At 39.5% G+C, this 16,572-nt stretch overlaps 1 protein-coding gene across 2 annotated transcripts in view; it reads right to left on the bottom strand.

Moving 5' to 3' along the window:
- Positions 1-16,572, bottom strand: part of lrrk2 (leucine-rich repeat kinase 2) — a 304,627-nt gene that overhangs the window by 60,804 nt on the left and 227,251 nt on the right. For both annotated transcript variants that reach the window (XM_086010172.1, XM_086010173.1), the window contains 10 exons: positions 14,554-14,681; positions 13,170-13,388; positions 10,835-11,036; positions 8,883-8,971; positions 6,194-6,381; positions 5,486-5,640; positions 4,294-4,446; positions 3,668-3,859; positions 798-944; positions 241-353 (listed from right to left, as the gene is read on the bottom strand). In XM_086010172.1, coding sequence (XP_085866298.1) covers positions 241-353; positions 798-944; positions 3,668-3,859; positions 4,294-4,446; positions 5,486-5,640; positions 6,194-6,381; positions 8,883-8,971; positions 10,835-11,036; positions 13,170-13,388; positions 14,554-14,681 — 1,586 coding nt within the window. The remainder of the gene's footprint in view (positions 1-240; positions 354-797; positions 945-3,667; positions 3,860-4,293; positions 4,447-5,485; positions 5,641-6,193; positions 6,382-8,882; positions 8,972-10,834; positions 11,037-13,169; positions 13,389-14,553; positions 14,682-16,572) is intronic.

The raw sequence follows: 16,572 nt of genomic DNA, 5'->3' as shown, positions 1-16,572 counted from the left end.
AAGCAGCTCTACTGGGCATTCCACAGAGTGACATATGGACTGGATATCAGGACATGGAAAAGTCAGCAGTACATTGCAGGGAAAGGAGAACTGAAATGAGACATCTCCACAGAAGCGAAAAACAGAAATTAAGAGGTAAGCTATTTTTTTTTTTTTTTTTATAAATACTTTAGATTGAAAGTACTCCCCCTATCATTTCTTTCTCTATGAAGCAGTTACAATGCAATTTTTGTTACATACTTGTCTCAGAAGGCGATGTAGGTACATCTGTGACACATGCTTGTTAAAAATTTTAACAGCCACTTCTTTATATTTGTAAGTTGCACGATAGACAGACCCAAACCCTCCATCACCTTTAAAAGAAAACAAGAAAGTTGAAGTTGACATTTTACCAAGGAAGTGTGCAGACTTTTCAAATCAATATTTTAATAAAATGTAATAATCGATTCACCAAAAATCCCAATTAGGTATGCATCTGAAAAGATGATCAAATTCAGGGCTAATGTCTTAAATGGAATAGAAACTGTCCCACTGCATGAAATATTCCTTTCAAGCAAACTTAGTTGTTGGATCAGCCTGCTTCAAAGTTCTCAATGCAGCAAATGTTAGTTAATTTGCAGCAGAAACATTTTCAACAAGATCTTAATATTAGTGTAACCCAGATTAAAAATTAGCAGTTGATGTTTCTCACATCATTGCAGCAACTCAATTTATAAACAAAGTTTTTATCTACATCGTGATTTAGTAGTTTTACAACCGAAAGAATAAAATCACAAATTATCTGAATTAAATCTTACCCAACAAAAAGTCAGGTGTTTGTTCAAGCTCAAGGTGGTTGACATCCAGCATAACCTTGCTGGGTAGATCAGCCAGCACAAGGTCTGGAGCAACTCGAGAAATGGATATCTTGTTGTGTCTATCAGTGGGACAAGTCAAAAAATCCCCTGTGGAAAAAAAACACAAAAGTAACTGAATATAGTAAAATATGCCAAGTGCTGCTTTACATAATGTCCATACCCTCTCTCTCCTACGTTGACTCTCGCTAGGGTATGGTTCAGAACAGATATTCGAGCGATATGTATAGAAATAGCTACACAAACAAATCTTGGTGGTTTGTTTTCCATTTAAACAATCCATATTTCATACATACCTTGGGAGTGATAACAGTTATGCAATCTAATCAAGGCATTTAAGAGCCAATTTTCATCTTAAGATCCAAGTCAGTTCTAAATGGTTTAGAACTGAGATGCTGTTAAGGCCCAGGATGCGGTGTCCAAATATTTCTTAATGTCATGGTGTAGTTAGCCGAAGTGGCTGAACGCACGTATGCATGATGGTGGGGACCTTGGAAGAAAGCCAAGTAGGATCATTCACTCAGCGCCTATGGCAAATACGTCAGCCTTGTTTCCCACACTCGTGCTGAGCTCCACCACGGTTGAGGATGGGAATGTTCATGGAGCCTTCTCCTCCTGTGAGATGCCGGTTGTTCATGATTATTCGCAACTGGATGTGGTAGGGCTGCATAACTTTATTCTGATCTGTTGTTTGTAACCCACTCAGCTCTATCTATGAACTGCTTTTATTGTTTAGCCTTGTAGATAGTCTTGTTGTAGTAGTTTTACTAGGTTTGTACCCATTTCTAAGGCATGCCTGGTGCTGCTCCTGCCACACCTTCTACACTCCACATTAAACCAGGTTTGGTCTCCTGACTTTCAGTGAAACAAGCAGGACATTTTATGGCAAACAGTAAATAATGATTAAAAAAAGTGGCTGAAATGTTTAAAGCAGAGGATAAGAAGGAAAGGGCCAATGAAAATTATTAATTTGGGGGATTTTTGGGGAATCATCAGAATCAGGAGTTGTAACAAAAGGATTGGAGAGAAGTGAGCCTGACATCAATTATAAATAAAAAGTTAGTGTTTATCCTGAGGAAGGGTACTGCAGAACACCTAAAGAAGTATCAAGCAATCAAGACAAGCCACCATGATTTTATTGGAGGGGGAAAGAGAACACCTTGACAAACCTATTAGGATTCTTTGAGGAGATGATAGCAGTGTTTGTGGATAATGGGAGCTCTGTGGGGAGAGACAAAACAGTCAAACTTTACTACTGATAAGTTGAAGAAGGAACTGGATAGATTGGGAAGTTGGGCTGAGAAATGGCTACAAAATTCAACAAGTACAATATTGAATTACATAGAATATACAGCACAGAAACAGGCCATTTGGCCCAACCAGTCCATGCCAACATTTATGCTCCACTCGCGCCCCCTCCCATCTTTCCTTATCTAACTATCAGCATAACCCTCTATTCCCTTCTCCCTCATATGCTTACTTAGCTTTCCCCTTAAATGCATTTATACTATTCGCCTCAACCACTCCCTGTGGTAACAAGTTCCATATTCTCACCACTCTCTGGGTAAAGTAGTTTCTTCTGAATTCCCTATTTGATTTCTTGGTCACTATCTTATATTGATAGCATCTAGTTTTACTCTTCCCCACAAGTGGAAACACACTCTCTGTGTCTACTCTATCAAAACCTTTCATAATTTTAAAGACCTCGATTAGGTCACCCCTCAGCCTTCTCTTTTCAAAAGAAAAAAAAGACCCAGCCTGTTTATCCTTTCCTGACAGGTATAACCTTGTAATTCCAGTATCATCCTTGGAAATCTTTTTTGTACCCTCTCCAATGCCTCTATATTCTTTTTATAACATGGCGACCAGAAGTGCACACAGTACTCCAAGTGGGGTCTAACCAAGGTTCGATACAAGTTCAGCATAACTTCTCTACTCAATAATTCTATCCCTCTAGAAATAAACCCTCGTGCATGTTTGCTTTTTATGGCCTTGTTAACCTGCGTTGCAACTTTTAGTGGTTTGTGTATTTGTACTCCGAGATCCCTTTGCTCCTCTCAGTGGACTTCATTGATATGCCAGGACTTGGGAATTGATGACCAACATGGAGAGTGTACAGCAGCGGTAAGTAAGGCAATTAGGTTGGTTAATTATTCTGTTCCAGAACCTTCATTCCTTTCTGATTTTCTGCACTTTCTATTTTAATTTCAGTTTGATTTATGCTTGGAGCAGCTCAGTGCACAGAAACCAGTTTCAGTGCACGCCATGAACATGATGCATAATTACATTTAAGAGATTTCATTGCTGATGGCATCATTACTGCAGATCTAAATGAGAAATAATTTACAGTAGATTGAGGAGATAATCTTATAATATGGCAACTAATGGAGAAACTACAATTAAATTACACTTTAAATATTACAAATGGTATTATAGGTTTGTCTCATCAATATTGCTAGAGTAAAACAGCTTAAGATATGACCAATATCAGTATTAGACTTATTTAACATGTTGCTTGTAATACACTATAATTAGAATGCATTTAAGCCAATACACTTCATTGTTGTGCAAAATGCTTCTTGTGTAATACTCAATCATTTCAAATTGCTTCTATCACTATGACTACCAGTTACTACACCATAATGTTGAAATTCAAAATGTTCTCTCCCAGCACAATACAATTTTGGAATGGAACAATCTACAATTATGCTATGAGTGCTTGTCACAATTCAAATGTGCAAAATTGTACTTCATTGAAATCCTGGTTTCAATGCTAATTATCACAACTTAATTAATTACAGAGAAATTAATACCTTCTTCAGCTACATCTAGCAAGTCGTCTATTAGAATCTGCTGGCATTCTTGATCACCTTCAAAGCTATACATGGCATATTTCTTCAAAAGAGTGCCTCCTTCGCCACGTATATCTGTCTCCAGTAGGCCGGGATACCACTCTTCCAGCAGAGAATCAATGTGATCCACAAGCTGGCCCAACAAAATGAACCCTGCTCGTTTTTTATGTAACAGAAACAAAGTAACAATTTTGTGATCACAGAAAGAAAACAGTAATTTGATGAGTTTTAAATATAACTTCAAAAGAGATACAAAGCACAATGCTTTGTAGGTCGATATTTGTTTGTATTTCTTTACTTTGCACTCAAACCCTACCAGGACAGGTAACAGGACAATTTAGGTACAAGGTAAAAATCCTCAAAGTGCCTCAACAATGTGCCTAAAGGGAAAACCCAAGAAAGAGACCTTACTGGTCCGGCATTATATTTAATTTCCTGCTGCAGTTGCCCTCACAACAGCTCGAGGAAAATTGTACTTATTATACACAATGCTGGCCTGTACACCCAACTGGAATTAGATAAACATTCTTCCACCCAACCACCCAAAAAAAAAATTTGCATGAAGTATTGGAAAAATAACAGCTTACCTTTCTTGCAGCACGGAACAGTTATTTTGAGAATACTCTCTGGTTTATTGTCCAATAAAGCAGAGTCCACTAGGCAGTATGCTTCTGGTGACCAGATCAGGTACACTCCTTGTCTCCAATATGTCCTATTAGGACGTAAAGGTTTCTCTGCATCTGAAACATCATAGTTTGTTTTTTGTTTAAAAAGTAAAGGTACACTATGTATCAATCATTCTCTGGTGCATTAATCATTCCTATCCATTCAGCAAAACATCCTAACTTTTAAATTTTATTTATTACATTCAGTCAGCAGTTTCTAGTAGGCCCTTCATTTCATTATTAGCAAATGCCATGCTGAATTAACAACATAATTTAATCCAAGGTGGTTAAAAGATTCCAGAATATGATGAGTTGCAGTCCTAATGCCTTTGATAATTGCAGTAACATGGTTATCAAGTTGAGAATATTAACAAAAGTCAATATTCTCAACATTCTAGCTCAATTCAAATATTGGAATACCAGCAATAAAGGAAATGCTGCAGTGTGGCGAAAATATTAATGTCAAAATCTCTCTGCAAATTAGTTGTGGAGGCAATACTAAAAGAAACAGTTGGAATTCTGAAACAAACACCAACCAAGTGAGGTTACAATTATTCAATTATCTGACACCATTCAGGACACAGCAGTTCCCATGACTGGCATCCTGTCACTGGATTTAATATTCAATATCCTCCACCACTAGCACACAGTGGCTGCAGTATGTGCTATCTATAGGATGCACTGCAGCAACTCACCAAAGTTACATTGAGAGCATCTTCTTTCTCCTGTGACCTGTACACCAAGGTCAAGAGCAGCAAGACCATGGGAACATGATCACCTCCAAGTTCCCCAGCAACTCTCCTGATCCTAACTTGGACATATATCGCCTTTCCTTCATAGTCACTCGGTCAATATCCTGGAATTTTCTTCCTAACACCACTGTGTGACCACAATCACAATGACTGCAACAGGACGACTACGATGGTCAATACAATAAATGACACCTTATCAGTGTTGCCCACATCCCAAGAATAATTTTTTTTAAAAACGAATAGAAACAGTGCTCCCTCTCCTACTAGTCATTCAACAGAATCTTAATGCCCAGTCCTCCCCATCTTTAAAATATGTCATCATCAATAGAGCAGAGAGTCAACAAAAAGTAACTGACAATTACCTTGTCTACGAAGCATATAAGCAGAAACCTCCAGCAGCCTGTTGATAAGTCTGGACCAGAATCCCATTGGGAAATATGGCATCTGATAAAGCCTTACTATCAATTCAGAGTTTTCACAGTGTGGGAGCTCAATTACAGGTCTCTGATCAGGCAAGCTGAATAACATTTAAAGAGAGTGTAAAATAAGGTGGATCCATCTCATGCAGTAAATGTATTGAAAGCCAGATTTTTTTTTTTTTTTTTTAAAAAGCAACTAGCATAGCAATTACTTAACTGCACAAGTTAACATCCAGAATTTGGTTAAAATGATTAAATATTTTAAAGATAGTTGGGTAACAGATGGAAAACTACAAAAACAGCACCATAACATAAATTCTTCTAGTTACAAAGATCAATATGGAATTAGACATTTACTCATCTTCAATGTCTACATTACAAAAAGCACATTAAAACCACAAGAATTTTGCTAATGTAACTCCATGAAAACACAGCGCACACTTAATATTCAAGTTCCTTTTAATGTTGTAGTCATAATTACTCTTTTCATGTTCCTGCACCACTTTCATTTATACTTGGTTTAGAACAGCAAATTGATGCCCACTGTTATACCATTACATCTTGTCTTTTGTTTACTTAATCCTTTCACACACAAATGATAATTAATGGATTCAGCACATGATGACTAATACAGTTTTGATCGAGAGTTACCTGCTTGGAATAAGTAATTGTTCCTCTCCTAAAGGCAATGCAATTTGGAATTTTTCCAGTAGCTTTATGTATTGGGATATGTAATTCTGAGGGAAACTGTTTTTCTGCGAGAGAAACTTCTCAACATCTGATCGGTACATAATTCCACAAGGATGCTTTGGAAAACTTGCTGCTTTAACAGTCACAATCTAATTTCAAAAAGCATGCATACTGGTTGATATTTATAATGTTTGGAGGACTTCCACATGAAATCAGTGTTTCAATTTTCAAACAAATAACTGATGAAACTAGACCAAGATCACTATACACTAAGCCCATTATTATGGCCGCGATTTTCCCTACCTTGGCAGGTGACATTGGTGGCGGGTCTCAGCCCCGCTGTTGGCTCCATCCTGGCCTCGGACAATACTTTCCCCTGATTGGGCTTGTTAAGCCCGCCCAGCACGTTTCCCGGCCAATTGAAGGAAACGGGTCTGATGACGTCATTTATGACACGTCATCAGCCAATTTCCTTAAAGGGACCATGCGCAAATTTACTTTGATATTTGTGCTGTCAGTGTTCTACAGCATGGAGGTGCTGCAAACACTGACAAGCACTGCAACAGAGGTGCATGGCTGCACCCAGGCGCTCCCATGACTCCCTCCATATGCTTCCTCCCTTCCAATGGGCGGAAGAGACCTCCTCAGAAGACCAACACAGCCTGGTTGCACATTGCACAGGAGGGCACAAGCAGGAATGTCGTCAGAAGGATCCGGCTGCAGTGGCGCAAACCTTTCAATAATCTCATTAGATCACGAAACGTTACTGCAAAGCCACACTCAACCTCATCCTGCTGTGCCACTCATCACATCCCCTACCCTACTCCTGTACATCCTTACTCACACCAACTTACCTTGCACCTCCACCCATCCCTCTCTATTTCCATCATCACTTCTCCATCTCACTAGCAGACCCTCACACTCACCCTAGTTCAATCATACCAACTAACACACAAGGGTAGGCACTTGTGTGCTTTAGCTAATGTTCATGTGAAGTTTCTGTTAATGTGCTCTCAAACATTGAAATCTTTATTTTCAACATTTTGCATTCTTGGACAGATTTGTGTGCACCTTTGGAAGTGGCTTAGTGAGTTGCAGTGAATGGTGAGCATAACGGTACCCCCCACAATGCTGATGAGCGTGAAAGGAATGGCTTGGGCATTGTAGGGATGTTTTATGTTGTTGGTGTGGGGTGGTGCCAACCTGGCGCATCATATGGCAGCCAGGGTATGCAGCGTTACATGAAGTAAATCTAGCCATGGTGAGGCCATCCCTGGCCTCCTGGGCAGCAATATGGTCAGGTGCTGATGCCCGCTGTCCTGTGCAGCATCAGGTGATTGCGGAGAAGGTTGGTGTGATTGTAGGTGCTGCTGGTGTGGGGGCTGATCATGGTCAGATTCTGAGGACCAAGGTGAGAGAGAGTATAAAGTGCACCCATGCTGATGGAATAGATGGCAGGTGAAGTAGAGATGACAGAAGCAATCTGTCAATGGTGGGAGAAATAATGAGGTCAGACTGCATGGAGACTTGTGTAAAGACTTGAAGCATCCTGAATCTGTAGTGGAAATGCAGTTTAGAGATACTAGTGCTTAAGGGAAGATATCGGAATCAGCTGGGAGCATTGAGTTGATACTTGAAGCTGTCAACTCATCAGCTGATTCAATGGCCACTGACCTCCCGCCTCAGCTTCATTGACAAGGTCTAGGCACAGCGGGAAACCCGTGGGAGACCTGTGAAAGTTAAAAAGCTGGGGGAGCAGGGGGGAAAGCATTGTTAAACAAGCTACGAATGATTTGAATTGGGTCCCCTGCTGCTGCCTATCGGGTCTGCTCAGCGCTGGCAGACCCGACATTGGGAAAGTCCAGTGTGCGCGTTTTGACAGCAGGTTCCCGAATCACTGTCAATCATTTTAAATTTCACAGCTGATCCGCCACCAATCGGGTCCGCTTAGCGCCAGAAAAATCGGGGCCTATGTCTCTGTCATGTTCACTGTAGTATTTCTGACAAATCAGAGATCACATACCCATGTCGCATTTCATTGACCCTTTGAGCACTATGCAACATTATTCATTAAACAAAAATGAAGTTAAGTTATCCAGACTTTTTACGAAATATTCAGAAATGCTGTAAGAAAGTGTAACCAATATTTGCATATGTCTACACAATTACTAGACAACAACATGGAACAGGAAATCTGTTTTAAAAAATTGCTCTGGTAGGTCTTGAGACAAGCAAATAAACTTGTTTTGAAAGATAAAAAATAAGCATCAGGTACATTGTGCACCATCTTTTTTCTCATCCTTTGGTTAAACACAATGATAATACCAAGCTCCAGCACGCTCTCCATGCGTTCATACTGCTGGTTAACTGCTAGGATAACGTGTAGACCTACAAAAATGAATTAATCTCCTCTGCTGGAACAAATCCCACGGATTTCACTACTTATACTAGCTTTTACAAATAAAATTGTGCCAATTACTTCTTAAAATCCAAGCCTGTGAAATTACACTCTATAAATATTAGTGTATGAATGTTTAACAAAGTGCCTCAGTTAAAGTAGCAGACAAAAGAATTTCACAAAACCAAATAAGGCTTTTGTACATTACTAGTTGTGCGACATAATTTCAAGGCAAAAATCTGAAGGTTTTACCTGTGCCATCATCTTACATAGCCATTGTGGATCTACAAAATAAAGATCCCGTAGCTGAAGAGCTGGATCGTGAAAGTGTAGTAGCACACCTGCAAAGAGAAAACTCACCTTTAAAATAGTTCAATACTTAAAACTTTGCATAGAATGCTAAATCATAATGAAAGCTGAAGGTATTGCTTGATTTGTGTGTGCTGAAATGTGTCGCAAAACATTTTTCTTCTGTTTTTTCTCCTCCCAATACTGTGCATCATTTACTATACTGAGGTTTTGAATTTTATGCAGCTACATAACCAACAGCAGCCTTTTCAGTTTATGAAGGCTATAATGAACATGCACATTCCATCTAGTAGGTACCAGTCTCCCCAGCTAATTTACTGACCTTGTTTTCCTTTGTGTTAAACTTGCCTTATCTGCAAGGACTATTCATACAGCACTGTGATTCTCAAATTGGCATGAATGGTAGATGTGAAAGCAAGTGTATTCAACTGAATTCTCCAACCATTCTTAAATGGCAGCTAAGAAGGTACCTGTAGATTCATTAGTATCCCTCCTTTTCTGGTTATACCGTTGGATATTTTAGAATTGTTGGAGAGAGAAAGCAAGGTAGCAGACATCGGACATCATTAAATTCTAATTCTATGGCATCATGAATCAATCGCTACCACTATCAACATGCATTAACACAGTGCATGTTAGTGGTGGTACTGGTTGATGGGATATTTTTCTTTCACATCACCAAAAGGTGCTTCACAGACACACAAGGAAAAAAATAGGTGCCGAGTCATAGAAAGATATATTAGATGGGGTCAGCTAAAGCTCAGTCAATGAGGTGGGTTTTAAGGAGGGTATTTAAGGAGGAGAGCAAAGTGGAGAGCCAGAGGGAGTTAGGGAGGGGATTCCAGAGATTGGGGGCCTAAGCAACTGTAAGCACAGCCGTCAATGGTGGGGTGAAGAGAAGCGATGCACAAGAGGCCAGAGTTCGAGGAACAGAGTTTAGTGAATGTTAGAAAAACGACGGAGTGAGGCCATTAAGAGCTTTAAACATGAGGATGAGAATTTAAAGTTTCAGCTGTTGGGGGACCAGGAGTCAATGTAGGTCAGCGAGGATGGGATGATGGACAAGCAGGGCTTGATGTGGGATAGGATACAGGCAGCAGAGTTTTAGATGAGCTGAAGTTTATGGAGGGTGGGGATGGTCAGGAACTGTAGTAAAATTGGAATAGTAGAGCCAGAGGCGACAAAGGCAGGGATGAAGGTTTCAGCAGCAGGTGGACAAAGGTAGAAGCAGATGATTATAGAAGTGGAAATCAAGAGTCTTTGTGATGGGGAGGATATGGGGTCAGTAGCTCAGCTCGGGGTCAAATAGGACACTGTGGTATGAACACTTCAACCTAAGGCAGTGGCCAGGGAGGGGATGGAATTGGTGGTGAGAGTATGGCTGGGCTGAAAGATAAATGGCTTCAGTCTTCCCAAAGACATTAATGTCATTAAAAGGAATTCTAGGCGATGGGAAAGATGACTTCCCATTCCCTCCAACACACTGTCTGAGTTCCGTTCATTCTCAGTGGGCCAAAAAAGTACCGTCACCAGTCAGAATCAGACAACTGTCCTCACTGTTTTCTCAATCATATCTGCCTTGAGATAAATATAAGCTATTTAATGGAGCAGCAAGAGAGCAGTTGCGTGCAGACTACTACGACACCGGGTTAATGTATTAAGCAAGTGACACAGAAATAAAATGGGGAACTGTTCTAACAAAACAGATACAGTTGATTTGAAATCAATTAGTATTCTGCACACAAGTGTCCATTTATTCCCCAGTATCATTTGGAATAAACTAGTCCTCTCCTCCCTCATCACATGTACAAAATTAATGAGACAATGTAATTCTGCTGAACAGACCATTTGATTGTTGATACAGATATTTAAAAGCATTAAAATGAAACAAATACCAGACTCATTGAGGAAGCGAACAGCATGGGGCAGTTCATTTTCATCCAACTGCAACTGGCTCTCTTGAACTATTTCCAACAGCCGCTGCTGATGAATTACTGGAAATTCTGTTAGAACGGTCTTTCGTTCCTGTATAATCCTCTTTTCCAGCTCCAAGTAACTATGGGGGATTAGCTGACCCATTACTGGTTGGTCCCTGATCTGTAAAGATATTGTTTGAAAATGGGAACCTTGTTTTGCTTCTGGTGCAACAAGAAACTAGGCAATAAAAACATGCTAGCATTAATAGTAAAGAATGGAAATTTAGCATGCAAAAGTAAGTGAACTCACTTAAATTTAGATGCTAGCAAAGTTCTTCATTACTGTGCATTTGTCACCAAGATTTGCTACAACTTTCACTCTGGTTTTTCAGTGTACTTTTATGTCTAATCTTTAACCTTTAAAGGTTCTTTTGATTATGCAAAAATATCTGCTTGTATGGAAATAAGGATGATGCATACAATTAAGGGACAATCATGGTTGTTCCCACAGATTTGACACGCAATCATAGGGTCATAGTCATACAGCACAGAAGGAGGCCCATCGAGTCCGTGCCGGTTCTCTGCAGAGCAATCCAGTCAGTCCCATTCCCCCGCTCTATCCCCGTAGCCCTGCAAGTTTATTTCCCTCAAGTGCCTATCCAGTCTACCCTTGAAAACACTGAGTGCGTCCGCTTCCACCATTTCCGTCGACAGCGAATTCCAGCTCCTCACCACTCGCTGCGTAAAAGTTTTTCCTCACATCCCCCCTGTATCTCTTGCCCAAAACCTTAAATCTGTGTCCCCTCGTCCTTGTACCATCAATTAGTGGGAACAGCCTTTCCACGTCTAGCCTATCCAAACCTGTCATAATCTTGTACACCTCTATCAAATCACCCCTCAACTTCCTTTGCTCGAATGAAAACAAATCCAGCTTCTCCAACCTGTCCTTGTAGCTAAGATCCCCCATCCCCGGAACCATTCTGGTAAATCTCCTCTGCAGCCTCTCAAGGGCCTTCACATCCTTCCTAAAGTGTGGTGATCAGAACTGGACGCAATACTCCAGTTGTGGCCTAACCAGCACTTTATAAAGGTTCAGCATACCTTCTCTACTTTTGTCCTCAATACCTCTGTTTATGAAGCCCAAGATCCCATATGCTTTGCTAACCACTCTCTCAATATGTCCTGCCACCTTCAGGGACCTATGCACATTAACTCCCAGGTCCCCTGTCCCTGCACACTCTTTAAAACTGTGCCATTAAGTGTATATTGCCTCTCCCTGTTTCTTCTGCCAAAATGCATCACCTCACACTTCTCTATTAAATTCCATCTGCCACTTGTCTGCCCATTCTGCTAGCCTTTCTATGTCCTGTTGCAGTCGATTGGTATCATCCTCACCGTTTGTCACACCTCCAAGTTTGGCGTCATCGGCAAATTTAGAAATTCTACTCTGTATTCCAATATCCAGGTCATTTTATATATATCATCTGTATGTTTGGCATTGTTGTTGGCTGTGACTTCACTGCAAGTTTCACTTGAACTGGGTCCAAAGCCTTAACCTTCGAGGACTATTTTCACTGTGACAAAATAGTGATTCGTGGGAAAAATCTATAAAATTAAAAATGATTTCCTCTAAGAGTACTATTCTCCTTGACCTTCAGATAAATCTATAGTAATTGCCTATTGTGTGTGTGAAGGTAATTTTGAATCAAGGAATCGGAGTATGCAGAGAGCTGCTGTCATTACTATAAATAAAATGCCCAGGAACCCGAGGATGATTATAAACCACGAGCTTCATTCTAGCAATTATTTATTCAGTTACTTGATTAGATTGCTGCCTTCTAATTATTCCCAGGGGTCCACTATTGTATAATTAAATATGCAGTATCAGAAATACAAATCATTTTTACTTGTTAACAAGATAAAAAAAAGGCATATTCTCAAATCTGAAAATCCTTCATAACTCTAAAGGGTTACAGCAACATTGTTAAACTGGGTGAAAGCAGAAAACTAAAATGTTTGAGAATAGGGCTCTTGTGACTAAATAATGCCCTCTGCAGTCACCATATGGCATTTAGTACATTTTTTGGAAGAATGTAAAGAGAGAATTTATCTGCAGGAAGTTTATTTGAACACAAATTTTAAAGTAATCAAATAATATTAGCTCAGTGTGATAAAACTGCACAAAGACCAATGAAAGTAAATGAAACTAATTATTGCACTAAATCTACTGAAATATTGCAGTTTGAGATGGGCAATGGTTATAATCCTTACACAAACACACAACTGCAGTCTTTATAACACTTCTTTTGTGCACCTTGAAAGTCTGTATTTGACTAATAATGGCTCTTCGCAGTTTTGCTACAGAGTCAGATTCTTCTGTGGCCACCACAAAATGGTAATCACGGATTGGAGGAAAATCACGATGCTGAAGGAATTCCATCTTAATTTTGGTCATGCAGTTTTGCCGATGTTTTTCATTGGTCATATCAACGTGAGTACCAACAAGAATTACAGGACACGATGAGGCACGGGCCTATTAATGGAAAAAAAAACTTACAAATCGTATTGTAAAACAAATACCAACATCAAAATTAGGAAATGTAAACAAGAGCAATGGTAGTTCACATACTCTTGCATCTATCTATGTGCAAGCAGGTAACATTCAAATGTCTTGAAAACTCCAGTATGTTTTAAAATCAGTTGCAGTAAATTATGATTTTAACATCCTTTAATTTCTCCTATAATCAGCAAAACAGTGTGTGAAATATCCCAGTTTCCTCAGCTCCTTAGAGAACTGAAACTATACAAAACCGCTGTGGCCACAGAGGAATTCCTTTTTACTTCACAGAATCAGCAGTGAAGTTCCATGTCCAGAAGATAAGTCTTTTATTCAGGGCAAGGCCTTATGTCCATTCATAATGCAGTCCAAGTAGATGACCATTTGCTTGAAAGGATGTATATTTAAAGCAAACAAAAAGGGATGTTGGGCCCAATGGCTTTTTTCTGTTGCTAAAAGTCTTACTTTTAGGTGAGGAAAGTTGCAGATTCTAATCCTGTTATTTAGTTGTTCCCAAGACAATGTGGCATTTCTGACCCAAACATTACCCAGCATCCAGCAATAGTGTTAATTATAATGGACATCATTCCAGCAGTGCATCCAGGAGACTGAACAGCAGCCATAGATCTCAAAAGATGGGGACTTTCAGATTGGGGTAAAGGGTGTCCCATCAAAAGTACTCAAGGTTCAGATAGCAAGACTGAGCTTTCCCATTTGACTTGATAACGGCACACAGAGTACTCATGAAATGTCGTCAGTAGTGGCAGCCTTTTTCAGACTACACCACTTTTATACCTATTCTTCGGTCATTAGCTCAATCTCAATATACTACAGACTAAGGGAATAGCTGATTAAACAATGAGTGACAAGAACTTTTTTCTGGTGTAAATCAACAGCAAGATTGCTACCGACAACACTGAAAAAAAGCACTAGGGTACAAATCCGGAACAACTGTATGAGAAAATCATATGCGCCACATGGTTACAGCGACAGTTTAAACGGTCATTACCCAGTAACTGCTCCCATTTGGATGGCAGTCTCTTCTTTTATCATTGAAGATTAAACGGATGAGAAGGAATGATTTGTTTACTACAAGCGGACATTATTAAATACAGGAACATTTACAGTTCCTCTCTCATACCTTTATGTTGAACAGCCAATGTTTGATAGCATCAATTTCACCAGCTCCTTTACTAAGGTCATACACAACAAGGTACAGGGCTCGTGGAGACATAAAGTGGGGATGTGTGCTGTAGAACTCTTCTTGGCCTTATGAAAATAAAATTGCTATTTTATACCAGCATTTTATGCATAATTTAAAATAAGATGTTTCAGCAGAAAACATTACAAGCTTAGATAATTATCTAAACATTCCAAAAGTCAAACTTAACTTCAATGTTTATGCAAATCTGCCAATATAATATTTGTACAACGTAAAAAAATAGAAAATAAAAACATTCCATTAAAACATACACTATGTGCTGTGAAAGGCTACTGGGTCTATCCGTAGTATGTATTCTCTGAACTTCTCAGAGTATCTAAATGTGGAACACTCAACGTTATCCAGCATGTACCCCTGTGAGAACCCAACTACACAAGCATTGTTCTTCTATTATGCCATGAACTGCAGTGTGCACACAGCCAAAACTCAGTTCATACAAGGAAAGCTTTGGCATGGATAAGTATGCATGAAAATAATTTTATCTCAAAATGGCAAAAAACAAACATAGCCATTTGTGATGTCCTGGAATGTTTTTTCAAACAATCAAAATAGTTTCTATACAATAAAGAAAATACTTCATTATTGTCATTGCTCTTTCACGGTCCTCCGTATTTCACTAGTTTCGCAGCGTTGTAGGCAGAGTAGATGAAAGCATAAAATTACAAAGGGATATCGACAGATTAAGTGAATGGGCAAAACTTTGGCAAATGGATTTCAATGTAGGCAAATGTGAGGTAATCCACTTTAGACCTAAAAAGGATAGACATGGTACTTTCTAAATGGTGAAAAGCTAAAAACAGTGGAGGTCCAAAAGAGAGTTGGGAGTCCAGGTACATAGATCATTAAAATGTCATGCAGGTACAGAAAATAGTCGAAAAGGCTAATGGAATACTGGCCTTTATGTCTAGAGGACTTGAATACAAGGGGGTAGAAGTTATGCTGCAGCTATAAAAAGCCCTGGTTAAACCACACTTGGAGCACTGTGAGCCGTTCTGGGCACTACACTTTAGGAAGGATATACTGGCCTTGGAGGGAATGCAGCGTAGGTTTACCAGAATGATACCCAGACTCCAAGGGTTAAATTACAAGGAGAGATTACACAAATTAGGGTTGTATTCCCTAGAATTTAAGAGGTTACGGGGTGATTTGATTGAAGTTTTCAACATATTAAGGGGAACAGATAGGGTAGAGAGAAACTATTTCTGCTGGTTGGGGGGGTCTGGGACCAGGGGGCATAGTCTAAAAATTAGAGCCAGATCTTTCAGGAGTGAAGTTAGAAAACACTTCTACACACAAAGAGTGGTAGAAGTTTGGAACTCTCTTCCGCAAACAGCAATTGATACTAGATCAATTGTTAATTTAATTTTAAATCTGAGATTGATAGATTTTTTATTAACCAAAGGTATTAAAGGGAATGGGGCAAAGGCAGGTATATGGAGTTAGGTTGCAGATCAGCCATGATCTCACTGAATGGTGGAACAGGCTCAAGGGGCTAAATGGCCTACTCCTGTTCCTACGAAATTAATGCAAAAACCCAGCACATTGACATTAAATTTGCTATACGCTGCCACATTCTATTGGAAAGTCCTATGTAACGCTTGTCCTATGATTGTAGCACTAGTTTAATAGGACTTTTCAAAGTTATGTGGACAGTCTACAATAATTAGATGCTGCAATTCTATCTTCCAGTCACTTCTTTCTAAGTTTTAATTATTTAACTGTAGCTTTTTTTTTTAAATAAATCTTTCCTTAGTTCTGCCCACATTCTCCTCCTAGCCGCCTATTCAAAATTTGCTGAGACTCAAAACTGATCCGGCTCAGCATTCCTTTTTTGAAGTTCCTATGGAAGGCTATGTGCCAGGCAGTGGGTTTGGCCTCTTCCACTGACCACAAGATTCCAACCTTCATTTGTGCTTTTATAAGAACAGGGGATGGGCA

Source organism: Somniosus microcephalus, chromosome 17 (genome assembly GCF_052327205.1).
Source record: "Somniosus microcephalus isolate GS21.2 chromosome 17, FLI_Smic_1.0, whole genome shotgun sequence".
NCBI lineage: Eukaryota > Metazoa > Chordata > Chondrichthyes > Squaliformes > Somniosidae > Somniosus > Somniosus microcephalus.
The sequence above is the reverse complement of the archived record's forward strand: the minus strand, read 5'-3'. Positions and strand labels throughout refer to the sequence as shown.